This window comes from Schistocerca serialis, chromosome 2, assembly GCF_023864345.2.
Source record: "Schistocerca serialis cubense isolate TAMUIC-IGC-003099 chromosome 2, iqSchSeri2.2, whole genome shotgun sequence".
Lineage (NCBI taxonomy): Eukaryota > Metazoa > Arthropoda > Insecta > Orthoptera > Acrididae > Schistocerca > Schistocerca serialis.
The window spans coordinates 416902795-416927345 of record NC_064639.1 but is presented as its reverse complement, the minus strand read 5'-3'; the positions used below and the strand labels follow the sequence as shown (position 1 = coordinate 416927345).

General features: G+C 40.4%; 1 protein-coding gene across 1 annotated transcript in view; it reads right to left on the bottom strand.

Moving 5' to 3' along the window:
- Window positions 1–2871: 2871 nt before the first annotated feature.
- The window catches only part of LOC126457262 (protein takeout-like), a 38054-nt gene continuing 16374 nt past the window's right edge, over window positions 2872–24551 (bottom strand). The window contains exons 3-6 of the mRNA XM_050093426.1: window positions 24087–24234; window positions 18202–18335; window positions 13041–13193; window positions 2872–3147 (exon numbers count right to left, since the gene is read on the bottom strand). Coding sequence (XP_049949383.1) covers window positions 2990–3147; window positions 13041–13193; window positions 18202–18335; window positions 24087–24234 — 593 coding nt within the window. The 3' untranslated portion in view covers window positions 2872–2989. The remainder of the gene's footprint in view (window positions 3148–13040; window positions 13194–18201; window positions 18336–24086; window positions 24235–24551) is intronic.

Here is a 24551-nt window from a genome sequence, read left to right as displayed (position 1 = left end):
CCTGCAGTCGCGCTATCCTCTGTTTTCTCGGTGGCTCGGATGGATAGAGCGTCTGCCATGTAAGCAGGAGATCCCGGGTTCGAGTCCCGGTAGGGGCACACATTTTCATCTGTCCCCGTTGACGTATGTCAACGCCTGCAAGCAGCTGAGGGTGTTCATTTAATTGTAATTTCGTTTGGACAGTGCATTGACCTTCCTTGAGCGGTACCACAACGACGGTGATGATTTCTTAAGCCAAATTGTTACGGGCGATGAAACATGGGTGGCCTACATCACACCAGAATCAAATTACTAGTCCATGGAATTTGAGCAAGGGCATCGTTTTGCTGAAAGACAATGCCCGTCCGCATCTGGTGAATCAGACCAAAGATCTCATCATATCTTTTTGATGCGAAACTTTAGATCATCCTCCGTACAGCCCCGATCTTACGCCCAGTGACTACCATCTGTTCCTGCACTTGAAGAAACACCTGGGCGTTCAGCGTCTTCAAGACGATGACGAAGTCAAAACAGTGGTGATGCAGTGGTTAACGAGTCAGGCGGCAGACTTCAATGAGGAGGGTATCCAAAAACTGGTACAACATTATGAAGAGTGCCTCAATATTGACGGAAATTATGTAGAAAAGTAGATTAAAGTACAGGCTTTCATGTAAAAATAAAATTATTGGGATATCTTAGCACGTCTTTTTTTAATTTCAAATCTGTACTTACTTAAAAAACACGGCTCGTATATCTATCATCAAGATGCTTGACCATCAGTCCTGCCAAACTCTACTTCCTCAACAGTAGTAGCATGTGCAAAATATATCGCAGAAGAGTGAATAACGATTTTGAAGACATTCATACGTAATTGTTTGTATATAAAAATTCAGTTTCTATTCACTAAGTATCATACAGTCGAAGAATAGGTGATACTAGTATTAGATCTCTAAAAGAATACAGTTACGATTCTTTATATTATTCGCCGGAGTGTTTAGTTCTCATGTATAAAGTGATTGGTGATTTAAAAGCTTTACAGAAGTGAATGAGATGATAATACACTCGCTTCAGAGAAACAGCTTTATTGTTTCTGAAAACTGTGCTGCTGCTGACGTATACGATATATATGAAAGTATTTACTACACAGAACTGTTCCTGTTCCAGTAGAAGCTGGTAAATTGCTACATTAAATATACATTATTCATACCGTACAGTGTTTGTTCATCCCATTCAATGCCATTCGGTTTTATTGAGGCTGATGCAGAAGTGAAATCTTGGCTGTACAATGGATTTGTTCAACATATCTTCTTAAATTGCAAGGAACTGCTATTTGCAATATATGATGTTATAAAAAGTGTAGAAGACGATGTAGAATGTGCTTTGAATTCATATATTCCCACTGTGTGTGACAGTTATATTGTAAAAGTAACGTCTGAAAATTGGTTGTTTCCCATTTTATTCACTCCGGAATATAATGATAAGGTAATTTCAGACATTTGTGTACGTGTGTGTGTGTGTGTGTGTGTGTGTGTGTGTGTGTGTGTGTGAGAGAGAGAGAGAGAGAGAGAGAGAGAGAGAGAGAGAGAGAGAGAGAGGAGGGAGGGAGGGAGAGAGGGCGTAGTATTTGCCATATGAAATACAGAGAGATCACATGTTTGTGTGATGTTTGTGTGTTTGTGTATGTCATTTTACATACATAAGATATACCGTTGACTTCTGAATATTATGCCAGAGATAAGCAGCTATGTGTGCGTAACTAATGCATCACTTTGACGTTAGCATCACTTAAATATTACTTCAGAGATATCTATGTGTACATAAATAATGTAACTTGTCACCGTTTTTACTCCAGAAATAATGTATATCTTTGAGTTTCATGGAGGTTAAACAACTTTTTACTAAATTTTTGGTGGTTTTTCTGTGTCTCAGATTAATACTATGCTCTGACTGGTTGAAAAGAGAAGGTGGTTTTTAATGTACCATTGATGGAAATGCAGTATTTCCAACATCTCGGATTTTTCATTGGTTGTTTCATTTTAAGACTGTTGGAGTACAGAGGGTGATAAGTTTTTAATTTTCCATTGACACAGTTTCGTTAGTTCTGTCACGTTGAATTTATTTTATTGGCTGTTTCATTTTTAATGCTTCACTGTGATTAGATGGAGATAGGGGTGTGAGAAGAGAGGGGAGGTGAAGAGAGGGAATGTGGTATAAAGCACAACTCAGATAGCTAGGTTCTTCTAAATGCATATTATTTATTTTATTGAGTGACTGATTGATCTATAGACTGACTGACATTATTGATTGGTGACATCACTGATAAGTGTGATGACAGCTTGAGTACGAGGTCATCGATAACATCACGCATGACCTTCATGATCACATGATCACCTTGAAGGCGATGTAAAGGTCAAAGTGGGCTCTAACATGAGTAATATTACAACTGAATTGTAATATGCCACCTTAATAAATGTGACAAATTATTCTGTATAAATCTGTGGTGTACGAGAGGTAATCATTAAGTTTTAATTATCACCACGAAAAATAGAGTTAAGTAATTAATTTTTCTTTGTTTACAGACCTCCAAATTTAGTACACGTTAGAACGCCGGTGCCATAATACTTCAGGACGCGGCTAAAGGACCCGAAAGAACAGGGCACAGACCAGTGATATAATGGACAAATGTGCCTTTACTTTTTTTTGCGGCAGCAGGAAAATTTTGTAGCTGTGTCACTCAAATATAGAGGGCTGAAGAAGCATTACGCTTAAACGCATTGCAAGTAAACTAAAAACTATTTGATAACTGTCAGCTACCATTGGTGACTATACTGTTGACGTTAGGTGATGATAATTCACGGTATTAAACGGTTTTCAAGTAAATAATCGAAGACATAAGCAAGAAGTATTTTGGATTTAATTTCACCACTACACAAGAACTTAACAGTGTCTACATCATGTCAATAACAGAATCAAAAATGTCGCTCGTTCCGTGGTGACTGGCGGCGGCGGACTACACCGCCTCCGGGAAGACCTCGTCGTAGGGCACGAGGCCGGCGATGCCGGACAGCACCAGCGTCACCACCTGGGACAGCGCCTCGGCCAGGGCGGGGCCGATCTCCTTCACCACCTCCTGCCAGTTCTCGTTCAGGAACTGGTTCGTGTTGTCTCCTGTCCAACACAAGAGGCGTCTCTCAACAACACATCATCACGCTTTGTTTCCGAGAAGGACCAAGTACACTGAGGTGACAAAAGTCATGGGAAAGTAATATGTACACATGCAGATGGCGGTAGTATCGGGTACACAAGGTATGAAAGGGCAGTGCATCGGCGGAGCTGTCATTTGCACTCAGGTGATTCATGTGGAAAGGTTTCCGACGTGATTATGGCCGCACAATGGGAATTAACAGAATTTGAGCGTGGAGTGGTAGCTGGAGCCGGATGTATAGGACGTTACTTCGAAAATTTTTAGGGAATTCAGTATTCCGAGATCCAAAGTGTCAAGGATGTGTTCAAGAACAGGAAGTGGGCAACGACCCTCACTTAACGACCGAAAGCAGCGGCGTTTGCGTAGAGTTGTCAGCGCTAATACACAAGTAACACTGCATGAAATAGCCGCAGAAATCAATGTGCGATGTACGACGAACGTACCCATTATAACAGTGCACTGATATTTACAGTTAATCGGCTATGGCAGCTGACGACAGACGCGAGTACCTTTGCTAACAGCATGACATCGACTGAAGTGCCTCTCTTGAGCTCGTGACCATATCGATGGGACCCTATACGACTGGTCAGATGAACCCGATTTGGACGCGTGGAGTGACCGCGTGGTTTGAGGCGCCATGTCATGGATTGTGCGGCCCCTCCCGCCGGAGGTTCGAGTCCTCGCTCGGGCATGGGTGTGTGTGTTGTTCTTAGTTAGTTTAATTTCGTTTAAGTAGTGTGTAAGTCTAGGGACCGATGACCTCAGCGCTTTAGTCCCTTAGGAATTCACACACATACATACATTCATGATTCCAGATTTCACCTGGTAGGAGTCGATGGTAGGGTTCGAGAGGGGCGCGGGCCCCACCAACCCATGGAGTCAGGTTGACAACAAAGGAAGGTGGAAGCTGGTGGTGGCTCCATAATGGTGCGGGCTCTGTTTATCTGGAATGGACAGGGTCCTCTGTTCCAACTGAACCGATCCCAAACAAGGATGGAACATTTACGAATGACATTACGCCATGTCAACGGATCACAATTTTTTGTTCGACGAATTACTTGGCACCCATATCGCCCGACATGAATCTCATAGAACATTTATGGGACATAATCGACAGGTAGGTTCGTGCACAAAATCCTGCAGCGGTAACACTTTGCCTATGGAGGCACCATGGCTCAATATTTTTGGAGGGGTTTCCAAAGACTTGTTAAGACCATTCCTTGTCGAGATTCTGCAGTATGCCGGAAACAGGAGGTCCGACACGATATTAGACGGTATCTCATGACTTTTGCCACCTCAATGTATAGGTGGGAGGAACAGCGAGGGAAGAAAGTTGGCAGGTCAGGGAAGGATACGTCACAAGAAAGGCGAGGGTTACGGTTACCGAAGAATCGTGTGCAATATAGACCAATGTGAATATTTGTAATGCAACACAGACAACAGGGGAAATAATACCATGTTTCTGTTTAAAATTCAAGTGAAAACAAGAACAACTTAGCTAAGATTTTGAAAAATCTAAAACATTTATTAGCCCTTACGTAAAGAAATTTCAATGTTAATTTTATGTATGTTTCCAAGATTGCCGAGAAATTAAGATAGTGTAATGATGGTATTTCACAAATAGGCTAAAGCCTTTTACGCACTCAACGGTTCCTTTACAGAAAATTGTGAGATAAGTTGACTTCGCTGAATATTTCGGCACATCAGTCGATGAAAACAGCAATAAAAAATTGAGAAAAGTGCTATCATGGTCATGCAAGTCACGTTTCATTTAAGCTTAATTAACCTCTGACTCGCTGCAACGTATCTGGTATTATTCGAAACAATAATCAATAAAACTTTCTTCTTATTTTGCTTTTGTTTCATATTAATGCTAGCGAAATATTACGCAGTTTGCAACTCGTTTCTAACGGTGTAAAATGTGATAATCATAAAAATTTCGTGTCTTTTGTAGCACAGAGACATGGTGCAAACTGCTTCACATTTTGTGAAAGAGGTAAAACAATCCATTCCGTTTGCGAAGCCGAGGTATTGGTTGAATTTTATTCACTTTTTGTTCCGACAACATAGTGCGTGTATTGACATCTTCGCGGTGACAAAATGTCATCCACTTTAGGGTACTAACCACATCCATCACATCGGTTTTCGATACGTGGTTTCGGATTAGATTTGTATATTTTTGCTTTTTTTAAAGAGCGTAATTCATTTAACAGCAACATACACTTCTGCCCTCCTCTTTGAGTCTGTAAAGCTAAAAGAGTCTCTGTGACAGAGACATCCAAATTTGAAAAGATCCGCAATGATCTTTTCCGCAGGCTGATTTTCACGGCAAGTGCTCTGCGAAATACAGTAAACGTTGGCCCAAATCACTTAAATCAGAATCAATTACACAATGAAGAAATCTGATCTGTTAGACCAACATACAAAAAAAATGCTGTGCATCAAAGCTTTTCCATAAAAAACGTACAAAATGCTGTGACAGAGCGAGCACACGACTGTGTCCATTAAAGGTTAAAGTTATAATTTAAACACTTAACTCGCATAATCACGATAGTAGAAATGTAGCCTAAAATTACTGTACATAGACACGAAATTTCCAATAATAGCCGATAGTACAACATTACATACTCCTTTCCTAACAATCATACATAGAAGATCGCCGAAACAGCTCAATTTATCGTAATTGCAATTACTGACCTCGCGAAAGCAAGGTGCGTCTTTAGAAAACTCAGTTTCATGCACTGGGGTCTATTGGCACTGAGGGGGAGCATAAAAAGAGAAATACCCAGCGTAGAGCGTGCACAAACGTTGTACGTCGATTGAAATAAAAATTAAACCAGTGTGTTCTGGGCGGCTCGGATGGAAAGGGATAAGGGTACATTACCCGATTTTTGATATGTATTGGCTTTAATACATTATCAATTATTGCCAAGGTGGTGGTTTCTGTTAAACAGGAGCCCGTTTTAAGGAGAAGCGCGCGTTCACTTGCAATGAAGGGCCTGCAACGTGAAATTCACATTAAAAAAATCTCCATGACCTAAAAACCTAATGTCATAAAGCGGTTGCTTTAGATTTTGATGCAAAAAGGGCCAATTATTCTATTCGTTTTGCGGTTCACGATTACGATACCTCGTATTAATTTAATGAGAGTGGCAGAAATGGGAAAACATGGCAGAGCCATAAAATCAACCAAGCTTCCGCTCAGTCAAAACTGCTCTAGAGCCGCTGAATCATGGCTCATCAATCTCTCCCTCTCTCCCTCACCTTTACCTTTACCTTTACCTTTACCCGAGCCATGGCAGAAGAGACTGTTTTTATATTTCAGTTGGTTTACGCACTCTCTGCCATCTTTTCGAGATACTATGATTTAGTCCGTGCCCCCTAATTGTCTGTACGTTTGAAGAATATCCTCTGAACAGTGTTTGTATAACACCTTTCTTTTACTACGTTTTAACACGTATTCATAATCGAGTCATATGTGACTGATCAGAAAGACTAGGCACAAAATCACCCTTACAGTATGAAAACAAATGAGAGCCTTTGGAATATCACCGTTCTGGCAGGAAGTTTCCTATTTTTATTCAGTACTTGGCGCAGGCAGGGGATATTTTAGACACTATCCCGCCTGAACATTGGCCACTGTTTTACAGATTGTCTCTGGGTGCAGAGAGTATTCACACTGCAGTTACAGACAGTTGATTTTATAACAAATGTGGAAACCAGAACCCAATAGTCTTACAGTTATTCATCATCTCTTCTCCGATGTTTCCCCAGTGCGCAAACCCTTGAACTACTTTAGACGTATCGAGAGATTGCCATGCAGAGGAACAAAGAAAAGTATGTTTATTAGAAGGTCCTCAGGAGACGTCATTTGATTTGGTTCCTATATCCCTTGAAATGAAAACTGTCTGTCCTGAAGTATTCCCCTACAAACTCGTCTACAATACTATCTTTTTATTCTAGACGAAACATGTTTTTTTTTCTCCAAGTGAAGACAAGTAAGCGTGAGTCAGTTCATAGTGACCGAAGCTACTGATCTAACGGGCTTAAGCGTACAGTGATTATAGTGCAGCGTCGAACGCAATTGAGGTAGAAGCCTCAGCTGAGTAGTAGTTTACAAAATTTAACAACGGAAACATTTGTTCTGGTATGTGTGAGCGTTCTGTAGAGTATCTTGAAACTACTCTGAGGGAATAAGTTAGAGGAAATAGGTAGAGGAAATGCTCATGCTTCACCGAATACCACTATACTCACTGGAGTTAAACGACAGTTTTTGTAACTTGTAGGATTTTTTCTGTGGAATATTGACGCTTATAAACACCATCCTCAGAGACACCAACGCTCGCTTATGGGTAAGCAGGCGTTCAGGAAGTTATCATCTTTTGAACAGCCCTCTCTTATGTAGTAATAAAATAATTTCAATGTCGAAGTAGCACAGATTGCAACAATAATTATTACAAAATGATGGAATTTTGATAAATGAGTCTAGGCCTCTCTCTTTATCAAGTGGAATAACATGAAAAATGCAGTGCAAAATTTGCTTCTCAGTGACGGTTTGGTTTGCTGCAAGACCTTTTTTGTATACTATTTAGAATTTCACTCGAATGTATTTGCAAAGTAAATAGTTTCCTGTGATTATCTGAGATGAAATAAAACGGCTATCGTCATAGATGGTACTTAAGATCAATCTGGCTGCACATCCCCATGAACATGAACAAGAGTTTGATTGGTTTGCATCATCACCGGCCATCCTCCGATCAACGTACAACGAGCACAAACAGTGGGTTGTCACAAACTGTCTGTCCAAGATATAAAAATATTGCACTAGTATCGATAACGTTGAAATAATACCGGGTGATGAAGAAGTCAGTACAAATCTGAAAACTTAATAAACCACGGAATAATGTAGATAGAGAGGTGAAAATTGACAGACATGCTTGGATTGACATGGGGTTTTATTAGAAGACAAAAAAAAACAAAGTTCACAAAATGTCCGACAGATCTCTTGCGCGCGTCGTTTGGTGATGATGGTGTGCTCAGCCGCCACTTTCGTCATGCTTGGCCTCCCAGGTCCCCAGACCTCAGTCCGTGCGATTATTGGCTCTGGGGTTGCCTGAAGTCGCAAGTGTATCGTGATCGACCGACAGCTGAAAGTCAACATCCGACGCCAATGCCTCACCGTAACTCCGGACATGCTTTACAGTGCTGTTCACAACATTATTCCTAGACTACAGCTATTGTTGAGGAATGATGGTGGACATATTGAGCATTTCCTGTAAAGAACATCATCTTCGCTTTGTCTTACTTTGTCATGCTAATTATTGCTATTCTGATCAGATGAAGCGCCATCTGTCGGACACTTTTTGTGTGTCAATCTGTACCTCTCTATATACATTATTCCGTGATTTGTTCAGTTTTCAAATTTATACTGACTTTTTGATCACCTGGTATATCAACCACGGACAGTGTTTCGGTCTCTCAAGAGACTAAAAACGATCCTATCTGAAAGCTTGAAGTATCATCGCCAATAATCGTCTCCTCCGCTCCTACTTGTTGCCTTAATGCTCCAGGACGATGTTCAGCCGTCGGTCTGCAGCCTGTCGTTCCCAGGATACACGACCATCGCTAAACGCAGGGTTACAGGTTGTTACGTGATGGGGCCTATATCGATACTTCGGGTGTTGTGTGATGTCCTTAGGTTTGTTAGGTTTAAGTAGTTCTCAGTTCTAGGGGACTGATGACCCTAGATGTTAAGTCCCATAGTGCTCAAAGCCATTTGAACCATTTTTGAACCATATCGATACTTCGATATTTCTGTAATTTATATGTATAACAACTTGAATTGGACGAGTATTTCCGCTTCTTAGCTTTTTAAGTATTTCGTCTCAATTCCCTGATTTTGAGTACTGGCTGCAGACGTTTATGTATGGCATTCACAAACTTCGCCAGACGAACAATGGTTCCTTATAGGAATCATTGTGTTAAAGACACATAAGGGAATGTCTTTGAGAATTAGCCGCAATTTATATTGCAACGAAGTCAGATCAGTTGAATATTTAATCAACGAAATGCTACAGTCGATTTCATCTTACCAAACAGCGTTCGTATTGCATCTTTAGTGAACTAGTTGTTCACTACACAATACAAGGCTGGGCAAATGTGATATTGTGGGAAGACGATAAATTCATTCTGAAATACGAAGTAGTTGCGGGCATCTGAAAGTCACATCTTTACTGACACATCTCCTCAGTGAAAATGGCGGTGTGTCTTATTTTTGTGAAGTACGCTGGTAGACCAGAAGGATTTGTTTCCAGCGTTTTTCGAATTTGCTTAAGGACAGAGCGCTATTGATGGATATGCCCTCAGAAGGCATAAGATCTTGCCTTTCCAACAGGCCCGACCAAGAACCTGCACTTCTTGAACACATCTTTGCACGGAATCATTTGACACCGTTTTGAGTTTCAAGAGAAAATTTCTTTCAGAAAGCTAGTGTGTGTACTTTCGAAACGTTTGACTAGTTGTAAGTGAATAACTCTGAGAAAGGAAACATGGAAATGACATTTCAATTAATTTTTTTACTGCCCTATAACCTCTGAGAGAAAATTTTAATAATAGATTTACACATTTAAATTGGTTTTATTTGATTTTAATATTTTGCATCTTCTTTTGCAATGGACGGAGAAAAGGTTCCTCTTGAATTTCTCTAGGAGCTCACTGACTTTCAGTGCAATCTCACGGTAAGATAGAGTTTAATACTACAGAAAATTGGAAATCTCTTACAAAAATTATCCTCCTGAAAAGTTCCTGTAGTTGTATAAAACGGCAGCTTGAATCTGCAATATCCTGGAACAATTCACTACTGTGAGAGAGGTTCTTCAACATCAAAATTAACTGAAACAATGGAAGTAGTCTCTCTGATGCAAATGCTACTGGAGCAATGACAAATAGTTTAACACTGAACATCGAGGTATCAGAAAAAGAGATGAAAATATGATGATTGCTGTAAAGGAGCGTTTCTTTCTCGCATGTAGTAGGCCTGCTTCGAAGTTAGAGCTTCTGTGTAAGATTAAATGAACGATCTTAGGAAACGTTTAATAAAAAGCATATGTAATTTGCTTGTTACTTTACATATGGGCGACCATAAATTTTAAAATATTTTGGCGCGTTTCGAAATTGACTGGACCTAAACTGTGGTCCGAAACAGGATCGTGTTTTCAGCCTGTGACGGGCAGGACAGCTGCAGACTCTGTCAGCGCCGGTTTGGGAACGTTTTTCCACACAAGCGACTTCTCATTTGCCCCCCCCCCCCCCCTCCTCAACCCGTTTTCCGTCATACACTTTCAACCGTGTCAATGATACGCAAGGCCCCAAGGGCGTCGCTTGCACCTTAACCCAGCCCTGGTCTCTGCTGAAACTTTCCCTGCAGACAAGCTGCACTTCCGTAACGAGCCATCCGCGTTGCCCATCAGCCTTCCGGGGTCTGCTCTCATGCCCAGCCCTGCAGTACAACACGAAACAGGGAGACAGAGCGAGGCACACGAACTACATCTTTATATCTGTAGCGACGAATTATAATCTTCTGTTGTCAACAGCTGTACACCAGTACGTATCTGGAGAGCACACGCTCTCCACCTCTGCAAATACTGTCAATGCAGTATACTTAAGGCTCTTGACCTTAGAAAATACATTTGCTATAAAGACTATTTTATATGCATCCTCTTAATTCAATCCTTGTCCGAATGGCTCTTTCTGCTGTTACCCCAAAGATGGTTTGTTCAACCAAAAGCTTCTTTAAGAACGTTTGTCTTTGAAATGCGTTTCTATACTTTTGTGTGGCATCGACGCAAGGTCAATCTAGCATAAAAATTTAGAATAAAAATAAATTACAGTAGGCCTACTCTGGGACACGAAAATTTAATGGCGATAGAGGACTGGAATTCGATAGTAGAGAAAGGAAGTGAAGACGAAATATGGACGTGGGAGAGTGGGACAGGGATAGGAATAAATGCGTAATCCGCCTGGTACAATTTTCCACAGAATATGTTTCAATCATTGCCAACACTTGCTTTAAGAATCATGAAAAAAGAAGAGACTTGCAGACACAGAGAGGTTCCAGAAGACAGAGATTTAGAAACCAGACATTAAATTCCAAAACATTTACAGGGGCTGATGCGAACTCTGACCGTCATTTTTGTTATGAACTATAGATTGAAAAAGAGATATTACTGAAAGGCAGGAAATTAAAGAGATGCGATCTGGATAAACCGAAAGAGCTAAAGGTTGTTGATAGTTTCAAAGGGACCATTACCCAATGATTGACTAAAATAGAGGAAAGGAAGATAGTAAAAATTGAATCACAATATTGAAATATGAAATAGTTATGGCAGCATAGATTTAAACTGGCAAAAAGACAATGCCTAGTGGAAAACCTTGATGACACACGAGGCACTGAATTTAACTGATGTAAGGCGAATGTATAAAAATGCAATAAACGGACGTCTAAAAATAGGGAATGGCTATATGGCAAAAGCAAGGATATAAAAGCATGCATGACTGTGGGAAAGACCGATGCTGCCTATAGGCAAATTAAAGAAACTCTTGCGGAGAACAGAAGCAGCTGCATAAGTATCAAGAGCTCAGAAGGCAAACCGTTTTAAACAAATAAGGGAAAGCTGATAGGAGGAATGCACAAGGGAAGTGAACTAGAAGACAGTACTATAGAAAGGAAAGAGAAAGTAGATGATGAAAAGCAGGGGGTCATGGTACTGCTAGAAGAATTTAAGACAGCATTGAAGGACGTAAGACGAAACAAGACACCTGGTGTAGACGACTTTCCTCCAGTATCATTGAGATTCTTGAGAGAGCCTGCCGTGACAGAACTATTTCACGTTGTTTGCAAGATATATCTGCTAGGTGAACTAACCTCAGTATGTAACTATTACGATTCAAGCGAACACACGAGCTGATAACTGTAATATTACAAAACAACCAGTAGCTCCTACATAATGATACGAATTACAGTTAGAAGAATGAGAAACTGGTATACGCTGACCTCGGGGAAGATCAATTTGAATTCTGAAGAAATGTATAAAGACACTAAGGGCTGGATGAGTACAATACGTAGGTTCAAATGGATATAGGTTGAGGTAGTTACGAGGAGACAGAGGTTCATAGGACAGATTAGCGTTGAAAGCACTATCAAACCATTCTTAGAACTGAAAATCACCACCACACGAGTAGCAGCTTGCGGTGTTATCTGTTGTTGTTAGCTGACAGCTGATTTTGCTGCTCAGAGGCACTGATTTATAAACCTCTCATTCGCATAACTAATAAAATAACAGATTTATCCAAAAATTCATTGAACCCAAAGAAATTGATGACTTTGTCATTATTCACTCTTCTGCACCTTTTATGTTTTACACAGCTGTACGCTTTAATCCACTATGGTCTATACACTGTAGAGCATTTCGAGATCTTCACGGTTAATTAATAATAAATACTTTTGCATCTTATAACTAAACGCACACATTAAAAGAACGCTGTAATAGGAACATGGACACAAAAAGATTCAGCACTTTTGGTGCCGTCTTTACCTCTCAATAGCCTGTCTTAATTTTGTAATCGACTAATGACGGCCGACTCACCGATTCCTATAATTTGTTTCGCTGTCATTCCACTTAGGAGAGCTGCTGAGCCAATGTTGATCCAAAGTTACGTATAAAATCAAAGAAGGATATGAATTTTGTTTCTTAGAATTGGGCTTGAACAATGCCCGTAACGAGTAACAGAAGGTTTTACTCAATAGCTTGTGCTCTGACAGTACATTCTTTCCACACAGAAGTCTGAAGCCACTTACCGAGAAGCTTGTCCCCGTCGAACAGATTGTCCAGGTACATGTAAGCGCGGCTCATCTCGTACTTGATGTCTGAGTCCACTGGCTTGATGTACTCCTTCCCGTCGTCTTTCGTCTCCAGTTCCCACTGCACCGTGATGTCAACATCTAAGTCAGCTAAGAAAAATAAGCACACTGAGTCGTGTTTACCACATCTACTGGTAATCCGTGTGTCCAGTGTTGAACTACTTCTTACAGTGTATAAATATGAGTATAATGCGATTCCCTGATGATCATTGAAAATAAATATAACTATTGACGTGAAACAAAGAGCAGTCTAAAATGATTAGATCTATGCTAGATGATGAAGAGGTGTGAACAAATCAAAGTGAACAAAATGCACTGCAGCTATGACCCGTCAGAATGTTTGGTGCAGCCACTTATGTACGAGCTAAAAATACCTATTTGGATGTATTATTACAATGTAGTATAGTACTGGAGCTGAATAGGTCGATTCAAAAAAAGGCATGCAGCCGTTGAAAACTTACTTCATAACTCAAATTGCTCACTTAACTTGTTTCGGATTTATTTCCTTCATCAAGTATCCAAGCGCACAGAGGATCAAAGGATACGAGCGCTACTAGATGTAGGTGTATGTAACATAAGTTAACAGATTACTTGATTAGACTGTCGACTTATGTTGCATATACGTGTAGTAATGACCCTCAGTGCACTTGGGTCTGTTGTTGTTGTTGTTGTGGTCTTCAGTCCTGAGACTGGTTTGATGCAGCTCTCCATTCTACTCTATCCTGTGCAAGCTTCTTCATCTCCCAGTACCTACTGCAGCCTACATTCTTCTGAATCTGCTTAATGTATTCATCTCTTGGTCTCCCTCTACGATCTTTACCCTCCACGCTGCCCTCCAATACTAAATTGGTGATCTCTCGATGTCTCAGAACATGTCCTACCAACCGATCCCTTCTTCTAGTCAAGTTGTGCCACAATCTCCTCTTCTCCCCAATTCTATTCAATACCTCCTCATTAGTTATGTGATCTACCCATCTAATCTTCAGCATTCTTCTGTAGCACCACATTTCCAAAGTTTCTATTCTCTTCTAGTCTAAATTATTTATCATCCACGTTTCACTTCCATACATGGCTACACTCCATACAAATACTTCCAGAAACGACTTCCTGACACATAAATCTATACTCGATGTTAACAAATTTTTCTTCTTCAGAAACGCTTTCGTTGCCATTGCCAGTCTACATTTTATATCCTCTCTACTTCGACCATCACCAGTTACTTTACCGAGCGAGGTGGCGCAGTGGTTAGACACTGGACTCGCATTCGGGAGGACGACGGTTCAATCCCGCGTCCGGCCATCCTGATTTAGGTTTTCCGTGATTTCCCTAAATCGCTCCAGGCAAATGCCGGGATGGTTCCTTTCAAAGGGCACGGCCAACTTCCTTCCCCGTCCTTCCCTAATCCGATGAGACCGATGACCTCGCTGTCTGGTCTCCTTCCCCCAAAAACCACCACCACCACCAGTTACTTTGCTCCCCAAATAGCAAAACTCCTTTACTATTTTAAGTATCTCATTTCCTAATCTAATTCCCTCAGCGTCACCCGACTTAATTCGACTACATTCCATTATCCTAGTTTTGCTTTTGCTGATGTTCATCTTATACCCTCCTTTCAAGACATTGTCCATTCCGTTCAACTGCTCTTCCAAGTCCATTGCTGTCTCTGACAGAATTACAATGTCATCGGCGAACCTCAAGGTTTTTATTTCTTCTCCATGGATTTTAATTCCTACTTCGAACTTTTCTTTTATTTTCTTTATTGCTTGCTCAATATACAGATTGAATAACATCGGGGATAGGCTGCAACCCTGTCTCACTCCCTTCCCAACCACTGCTTCCCTTTCATACTCCTCGACTCTTATAACTGCCGTCTGCTTTCTGTACAAATTGTAAATAGCCTTTCGCTCCCTGTATTTTACCCCTGCCACCTTCAGAATTTGAAAGAGAGTATTCCAATCGACATTGTCAAAAGCTTTCTCTAAGTCTACAAATGCTAGAAACGTAGGTTTGCCTTTCCTTAATCTTTCTTCTAAGATAAGTCGTAGGGTCAGTATTGCCTCACGTGTTCCAACATTTCTACGGAATCCAAACTGATCTTCCCCGAGGTCGGCTTCTATCAGTTTTTCCATTCGTCTGTAAAGAATTCGCGTTAGTATTTTGCAGCTGTGACTTATTAAACTGATAGTTCGGTAATTTTCACATCTGTCAACAGCTGCTTTCTTTGGAATTGGAATTATTATATTCTTCTTGAAGTCTGAGGGTATTTCGCCTGTCTCATACATCTTGCTCACCAGATGGTAGAGTTTTGTCAGGACTGGCTCTCCCAAGGCAGTCAGTAGTTCTAATGGAATGTTGTGTACTCCGCGGGCCTTGTTTCGACTCAGGTCTTTCAGTGCTCTGTCAAACTCTTCACGCAGTATCATATCTCCCATTTCATCTTCATCTACATCCTCTTCCATTTCCATAATATTGTCCTCAAATACATCGCCCTTGTATAGACCCTCTATATACTCCTTCCACCTTTCGGCTTTCACTTCTTTGCTTAGAACTGGGCTTCCATCAAAGCTCCTGATATTCATGCAAGTGGTTCTCCTTTCTCCAAAGGTCTCTTTAATTTTCCTATACGCAGTATCTATCTTACCCCTAGTGAGATAAGCTTCTACAACCTTACATTTGTCCTCTAGCCATCCCTGCTTAGCCATTTTACACATCCTGTCGATCTCATTTTTGAGATGTTTGTATTCCTTTTTGCCTGTGAGATAAGCTTCTACATCCTTACATTTGTCCTCTAGCCATCCCTGCTTAGCCATTTTGCACTTCCTGTCGATCTCATTTTTGAGACGTTTGTATTCCTTTTTGCCTGCTTAATTTACTGCATTTTTATATTTTCTCCTTTCATCAATTAAATTCAATATTTCTTCTGTTACCAAAGGGGTTCTACTAGCCCTCGTCTTTTTACCAATTAGATCCTCTGCTGCCTTTACTATTTCATCCCTCAAAGTTACCCATTCTTCTTCTACTGTATTTCTTTCCCCCATTCCTGTCAGTTGTTCCCTTATGCTCTCCCCGAAACTCTGTACGGTCTATGATGACGCAAATAAATCCGAAAGGTGTCAGGGGAACAATTTGAGTAATAAAGCAATTTTCACCGGCTGCCTTAATTTTTTAAGCGATCTATTCAGTTCCAATATAGTACCACATTACAATATAACCGTGATTGCCTGCCTCATGTCTCGTCTATATAAAAGTATTATATTTTATTTAATTGTTATATACTTTTTCTTGTTCTTGTTCTTCTTTCTCTTCTCAAGGTGTCGTCTCCCGTCAGAGAGGCGGTTAATATTGTTTTTAACTGTGCATATCTAATTAGTGGTAGGGACGTGCATCCAAACCACTCTCTCAGCTTTTGTAGCCACGTTGTTCGTCAACTTTCTCAATTCCGTATTCTTACTGATTCGCGTTAGAATTTCTTCACTGAAAATTATTTGTGTCCAGGATGTTTTTAACATTCCACGATATTCTCACATATCGACTGCCTCAATCTCCTTCATTATTGAAGTATTGTCATGCCTCTGTTCCATACAAGAGTTCTGGGATTACATAAATATTACATACATTACCTCCTATTTATCGGCACGATGTTACCGACCACTTGGCTTCTTTTCATCTTTTAATTTAAAAAATAATCAACAGATATAAAACTATACTAAGTTTAAAAAACAATAGCTTCAGAACTGATATGCCTAATACTTTCTCCTATGGAGTTCTTCGTGTTGAGATATGTAGGTAACCGATTGTATGGGGATGCTGTTCAAGATGATGTTTTCTGAAATGATGAGATGACCAGAATTACAGCTTTCTAGAAAAGGGGAGAGTTCAGTATATAATCTACAGCTAATAATATGTACAGAAACCAAGCGTGATTTTTCGGTCCAGGGTGGGGAGGGGGCTTTGAAGGGCGTTAAATATTCCCTAAGAGAGGATATGGAGTGTTTGCACATGGATGGGGGCTACACTAATATTGGATCGTTGTCTTGGTGTTAGTATAAGACTATAATATTAGACATGTGTACAAGTTCGCAGCTACTGCAGTTATAAGCTTCTAAGTTACTGATTAGATTTTGAATTAAAACTATTAGCAATGGTAGTCGAAGTTTTCCGGTACAAGGAGTCACTAACATAGTAACAACGGTCTTGTGAAAGATAGTGGTGTAGTGGATAGCGGTCAAGAGCAACCTCTTACCCGTATTGTGAAAAAGTGCGCCTTAAAGAAAAAGAATCAGAAACGCAGAGGGCAAAGAAAACCTCTGGATTAAAGACATGTAGTATGTCTTCAGAGGATACTCACGACCTGTACCAGAAGAAGTACCATAATGATCTGTCCATTGGAGGAAATGTTCAAATTATTTCCACATTTGGATTTCCGAGGGTTGAGTGCCAAGAGAAAAAGATTGAATAACCAACGAAAGGGTAACATTCTGCAAGTCGGAGCGTGGAATGTCAGAAGGCTAAACAGCAGTGAAACTTATGCTATTATAACACTTCCTCATAACACCAGAGGTAAGAGTACTTGCCATACAAAACAAGGGTTTGCTTTGAATTTTTGAATTCCCTGTTTAGTGCATGGCTTTAATAGTTATATCTAACATTGTCAGAGAAGGAGAAAGCGATCACATACAGATTTCTTAAAAATATATATATTATTATCTCTATCGCGTACATTATAACACATTAAAATATAATGATTAGTTTCCCTTGACTAAGCAACCATCTTCAGACCATTAGTGGTAAAATGCATGTCACCATACAGTGTACTGAAAACTCTGCGCCGTCTATATATCTGGGAGCATGTCTCCACGTGAATAACAATTTCATACAAAAACTGAATAAACCAGCAAGGTAAAACCAATTAGTTCAAAACTATGCTTAATGAGGTTTCAGTCAATTTTGAAATGGATACGGAACATATCTGCACCGAGAAACCTGTGAAAGTTGAAAAATGTCTGTGTTCAGTAGGTCTGATATGACTGTGACCGACTCACGACTGTAGCAAGACTAACAGGTACGTCGAGTAGTTGATAAGCGCCGGCGAACTTACTGAGTGTGATGTTGGCATCTCCGCTGCCCTTGATGGGTAGCAGGAGGACTTTGCCGTCCACCTCGTATTTCCCCAGCAGTTGGCCCACCGGGACGGATGCCTTAATTTCCGCTTTGTTGTTGGCGAGGTCGAAGCTGTAACGAAGACGGAAACACTTGCCATTAAAATTTACAGCCACACGAATCCAAATAATGATGCTACTTAGGCACATAACTTTAATTAAGGCGGAAATAACGCAAAGATTTAAGAGATGTCATACTTGAACAGGTTTCATGGATCTTAAGGAGTGATTTGTGCCTAAGGCCACATCACAAAATACAAATCACGATTTGGAAGAAATTGTCGACGTTGGTCATCGTTTGACAGTAAAAATATTCGTTACTGTTATTTGTATATCAAAATTCACTTTATCATGTTATGAGCTACATTCCTAAAGAATCAGACGAGACTGAGGTATAACTATTAAACTCACTGCGGTGTAGAGCTTACGGACGAAAGTAACTTTCGCAAGATGTGCCACTGCCACGTGACAGAGGTCGAGGAAACTTGGACTATAAACAAGATGAAATGCTACAGTGTAGTAGAGAAAATAGCGCAAAGACATAAGCAATGAGACAAACAGAAATGATCCTTTTTTGTTAAGAACTGTGATTGTACTATAGTCACCGCGGTTCATAATGGTCCACTGGACATTACAAACGGTGGTACACTGTTCTTAATAGGATTTCTGACGCATGGTCACCACAGACGGCCATGCACCCTCTACAACGTGCTCCCATGTATTTTGGTAAGGTAATCTTGTGGTAGGGCGTCCTATTCCTCCACTAACGCGATAGAAAATTGCTGGATGGTCGTTGGTGTATGAGGACGTGCTGTAATACGTCTCTCCAACTCGTCCAACACGTTCTCGGCGGGAAATAAGTTGAGGGAACGGGTAGACCAGTCCATTCGCCAAATACATTCCTATTCCAAGAGCTCCTTTACCTGCGGTGTTCGATCTATAAAAATGATGTCAGAGCCGAAACTATTGAAGAGACATATATGGAGATAGTGTACCGCGTCATGATACCATTGACCTGTGAGCATACCGTGTTCAAGATTTGGAGGTCAGTACGTCCATGCAACACCATGTCTCCCCATACCTGGACTACCAAATTTATTGAGCTGTAATACATGACAATGACATATCATGCGAAAGCTACTTTCGTCTTTAAATTTTGCGCACCAGGTTAGAAAGAACTTCTTCCTGATAGTTTACTGATTCGGTGACAAGATTCTGGATTGTACGGTAAAAAAGAAAACAAATATTAGTTAAAAAAAGAAGAGCTGAAGAATAAGAAAAGAAATGAAAAGATCTCAAGAAGTAAGAAACTGAGAACCCTAGTAATAATAATAGGGGTATTCTCACAGGCAGGAACCAAAAATTTAGTAAAGTATGAAGAAGGAAACATTTATTTTTAGAAATAGATCTTACAGGAATTAGAAAAGTACAAGCAGATGAATTTCTGGTTAAATAATAGATACTAAACTTTAAGGGCAATAGAACGAAAATACAGGACTTGGCATTATATCTGTAGCACATCACGCTTACGAACGATATGAAGAGAAAGAGTAAATGAAAATGAAAAGATATCTCAACTAGAAATGCGAAGAAACTCAAGATATACAAGCACACCCTACATTAAATGCATGTTTGGTTAGTCAGGCCTATAAGTACTATCATCAGAAATACAAATAGGAACCACAGTTAAGGTTAAAAGAATAAGGAGGTGGATACGCTAATATACTGTAATATGAGGAAGATCTAGATTGCACGGCCACAAAGGAAAAGTGAGACCAAAGTGAAGAAACAGGCGATATGGGGCTGCATTCTGAATTCAAGGATATTCTCAAATTCTCGAGCTCAACCAAAACTAAATACACTAATACCTTTGGAACTAACATAGGAAATAGAAAGTTATGAAATAAGTTATCCTAAGTACATAAAATAACATATAACATGGACTAAAGACCAAAGAACATATCTAAGCCCTGTTTATGAATTAAAATTACGTTTGCCACCACCAATGACAAAAAAATAAATAAAAGAATAAAAATTATAAAAAATGGAAGTAGCGCGTCACAACACCCGTCAACCGACTGTTTTAGCAGTAGTAGTAAATGTGAAGTGTCTTCCTGTCACTGCAATAAATTCTATAGCAGAAATGCGTAGGAATTACATAATATTTTTCTACAAGCAAACCGTTTCAGACCCAACAAATGTAACAAATCAGCAATAGAGAAAAATGCCAGTGAAGGAGACCACAGTGTCACAGTAGCTGACCCAAAAATGATATACATTTTGCAGAATGACTGCAAGAAGACCATTTAGAGGTAATAGAAATTTATATCAGTGGCCTTAAATGAATAACTAGGAGGAAATGGCGCAAATATCAGTTCCCTAACATAATATCACTCATGTTAAACAAACTATATCCTCATGAGTGTAGTAACTGCCGTGACACAAACATATTTATTGGTTGGTTGGTTGATTTGCCGGAGGAGACAAGACAGCGAGGTCATCGGTCCCATCGGTTTAGGGAATGACCGGGAAGAAAGTCGGCCGTGCCATTCCAAATGAACCATCCCAACAATTGCCTGAAGCGATTTAGAGAAATCACTGAAAACCTGAATCAGGCTGGCCGGACGCTAGTTTGAACCATCGTCCTCCCGACTGCGCCACCTCACTCGGTAAACATATTATTAGTTTTTAGATGTACTAAATAGTTTATTAGCTCCATGTTAACTCGCTAAGCCGGCCGGTGTGGCCGAGCGGTTCTAGGCGCGTCAGTCTGGAACCGAGCGACCGCTATGGTCACAGGGTTCGAATCCTCCCTCGGGCATGGATGTTTGTGATGTCCTTAGTTTAGTTAGGTTTAAGTAGTTGTAAGTTCTAGGGGACTAATCACCTCAGATGTTAAGTCTCATAGTGCTCAGAGCCATTTGAACCATTTAACTCGCTAAAAAAAGCAAGCACCGTTTTTTTCGTTGAGGGGAAATGTGTTTTGGATATTTGCCAAAAAACATCCACAGTGACGGAATTGGTACTGACATGGAGGAAAGTTTTGTTTTTATCCGCTATCTAATTTTTAGTACTCACTGAAAAAATTGGTAGTGATTCAAGCATCCTTACTGATGTTAATAAACCGTTAGTCACAATTGAATAGTTGGATGATACCAAAGCACCCACTACTGCCGAACACAGTGAATGTCTCCCCAATAAATCATACTAACAGCAGGTGACTCAGGGAAGTAAGACTTCCTTAGGTATATTGTACTTCTCCTTATCCGTATCGTTTCCTCCGTATAGAAAAGTGTTATTTCTTTCTGATACGTATTTTTGTATATTATAAATCAAATGGAAGGAATGTCAGCAACATAAGAAATTTTTAACGGTAGTAGAGATAGAAATGAGCAGGTAGGAAGGGCAAAGAGTTGGTGCGAACACTTCAGTGGTAGGATCATTGATATCAGACTCGACAGGAAACGAACATGTCGACGTCATAAGCAGACGAAAAAGACAGAATATACCAAGAGCATCTTCACCGAACACTACCAAACTTATAGTTCAGTATTTCCATCCATTTTCGAGCATATTTTCATTGGGGAAGAAAGCCGTTCCTATACATAAGAAGTAGTGTGAGCACATGACGGCTACTGGGTGTATCTCACGTCACTGGAACTTTTCAACAGGAGATCGCTACACAGTACGCCAAGAGGATGATCACGTGCAGCTTATCACCGTATTTCACATTGACAAAAGTCGAGCCATTCGCATGAAGAAAAGGAGAGCATCATATCGACATATTCCACTGCCAGTTATCTGACATAACGGCAGAACAAGTGGTGACTAGCTGGACTGAGGGCAACAGTTTCGCAAAGATAGTAGACACAGGTCTTTCCACAAGGACTGCACCGCGAGAAGATCGCACGAAAACGCGGACGGCAACAGCTGAAACCCGGCCAGAAGCTACATGCATCACCCATCGAAGACACTTTTTAAATTAATGCTCTAGACAGCCGTCAGATACTTAAGGATATGTACGTTTAACCATCAGCCGTACAGCAAGTAAAGCTTTATTCTTCAGCGGATTTGGTCTCCCAGAGCTTAATTACAGGAAGAAAAGGCAAAACATCATTTTGGAAACCATTTCAACTTTCTGTTACATGTTTCCAAAGTCCATAACGTTACAGTAAATACGCATGACCATCTTTCATATACCAGGACCTTAAACAGCATCAAATTGGTCTTAAATAACGCAGAGCCGGATGTGAAGGAACTATCGTGAAGTATGATCCCAGTTAACTAGCGCTGGTCAGCCTACTTAAAAGACCTACCAACGTACAAGTCCTAGCTGTCCCCTACCAAAATGCTTAGGTCAGTTATTGAAATATTGATTAATAGATGGAACTGTATACATCGCTTGAGATCCAAAACTATGTCTCACAGTTTCTTGTATGGTGACTCGTATCAGGAATGGTATATGGACAGGGTGACTGAGGTGTTCCTATCGCTGTCGTTTTATGAAACCCGCAACGTTGTAGCTGGCCTTCATAAACCATGACCGAGATTTTCAAATTCTCTCGCTCGCTACGCGCAGACTACTAGCCGAACGGAAAAAAATGAGCAGCACCTTTTTCTAGAACATTTATTGCAGTTACATTTTTGTTCTAGGATAAATTTTCTCTAGTGACCATGTTTTGCGAGATATTCTAGGAAAACGCACCTCCACTCCACTCTTATTCTCATGAGTTAGGATTTCTAGTATGTTTTTCGTGATACTCCTTCCTACTACTGTAAAAAATTCCCGACTAGACAAACTATTCCCGATATTCGACCTTTTATGGTCTCTATTGATTGGGCCATGAAGCCACCAGCATAATCTACTACTTCGTTAACACTGTTAATTTAATTGTACCGGTGACGGTAAAGTACGTAAAACACCTTTCGTAAGCATTAAGTTAAAACTAATTACGTTGACAATTCGATCCAAACTTAATCTTTACAACACTTAGTTTTGTGGTCATAAGCCCTGACAAATACAACGATGTAACTGTTGTTTTATACTGGTAAAATTCACAAAATTGTTAAGTAAAATTTACACAAACGTCAATTTTACAATCTGTATTTGTTCGACTAAACCAGTGGCATAATACGACCGATAATTGAAGACCAGAAAATGACAGTACAGTAGTAGGAGGAGGGAGGTCTACGAACAACGTACTAGAAATCCTCACCTGTGGGGGTGAAGTATGAGAGCAGAGGTGCGTTTGAAGGTCGCCATTTGTACGTTTTTCTTAATAGATTGAAAACTAGGGCCTCTAAAGAAAACGTATCCCAGTGCAAAATTTTACGTTAAATGACCTACGAAACCGTCCTGCACACTTTTTCTATAGGACTAGTAATTTACGCTCGTAGCGATTGAGAGAACACGAAAATCTCGCGCTTGGTTTCTAAAGAACAGCTAACAGCTTAAAACGACAGCTTTGGGGACATCTGAATCAACCTGCTGTTGCACACTGATTTACGATCGTAGCTTCGCAAATCTGTTAAACATCGTAAACTAATTAATTTCATATTGCAAACTTTATTGGGCAGAAAGTACAAATCAGCAGGTAATCTAAATCTGCAGCACCTCTAAGAATCTCATTGTCACGGTGTTTTACGGTGTTGTACTGCGTAAATGATTGGGCATTTCAAAGCTTAGAACTGAGCTTGAAAGAGTGCGTTATAAACTGGCGGCACATGCAAACGTACCGCCAGACAGCTCAGCCACACTTCCGCAGTGGGTTATCACGGTTGAGGTTTCGCGTACCTCGTGAAAGTAGTTTGAACCAGTACTCACTTAGTCTCCTTGACGACCGCCTCAGTGAAGCCGTGGAAGCTGACGTCACTGAAAGTGATATCTAGTCCTACGCTGCCTTCGCCGCCGCTCACCTTGATCTCAGTCACCTTGAGCGGGTTCAGCGGCGGAACGTTGTACTGGCGGTCACCTGCGAAACGGAGCAACTGTTATCATACAGGCCTCTTCGGCACGTTTCATAATTGTGTCTCCCCGAAGCCAGTACCAAGGCCATACGTCTGAAACACCACAGTAAGATTTATACACGTTATCCATGATTGCTTTTTGCGGAAATGTGTGTTTACTTTGCAAATACAGGAAATATTACAAACAAACATCCTTCATACTTTCATTGGTCTACGAGCAGGTGAAGGAAGCACCAAGATCGAAGTCATTTCTCGAGGGAAAGGCTTCCCTCAATCAACCACTGTGTCCAACACAATTCCCTTTTTTCACATATAAAATCTC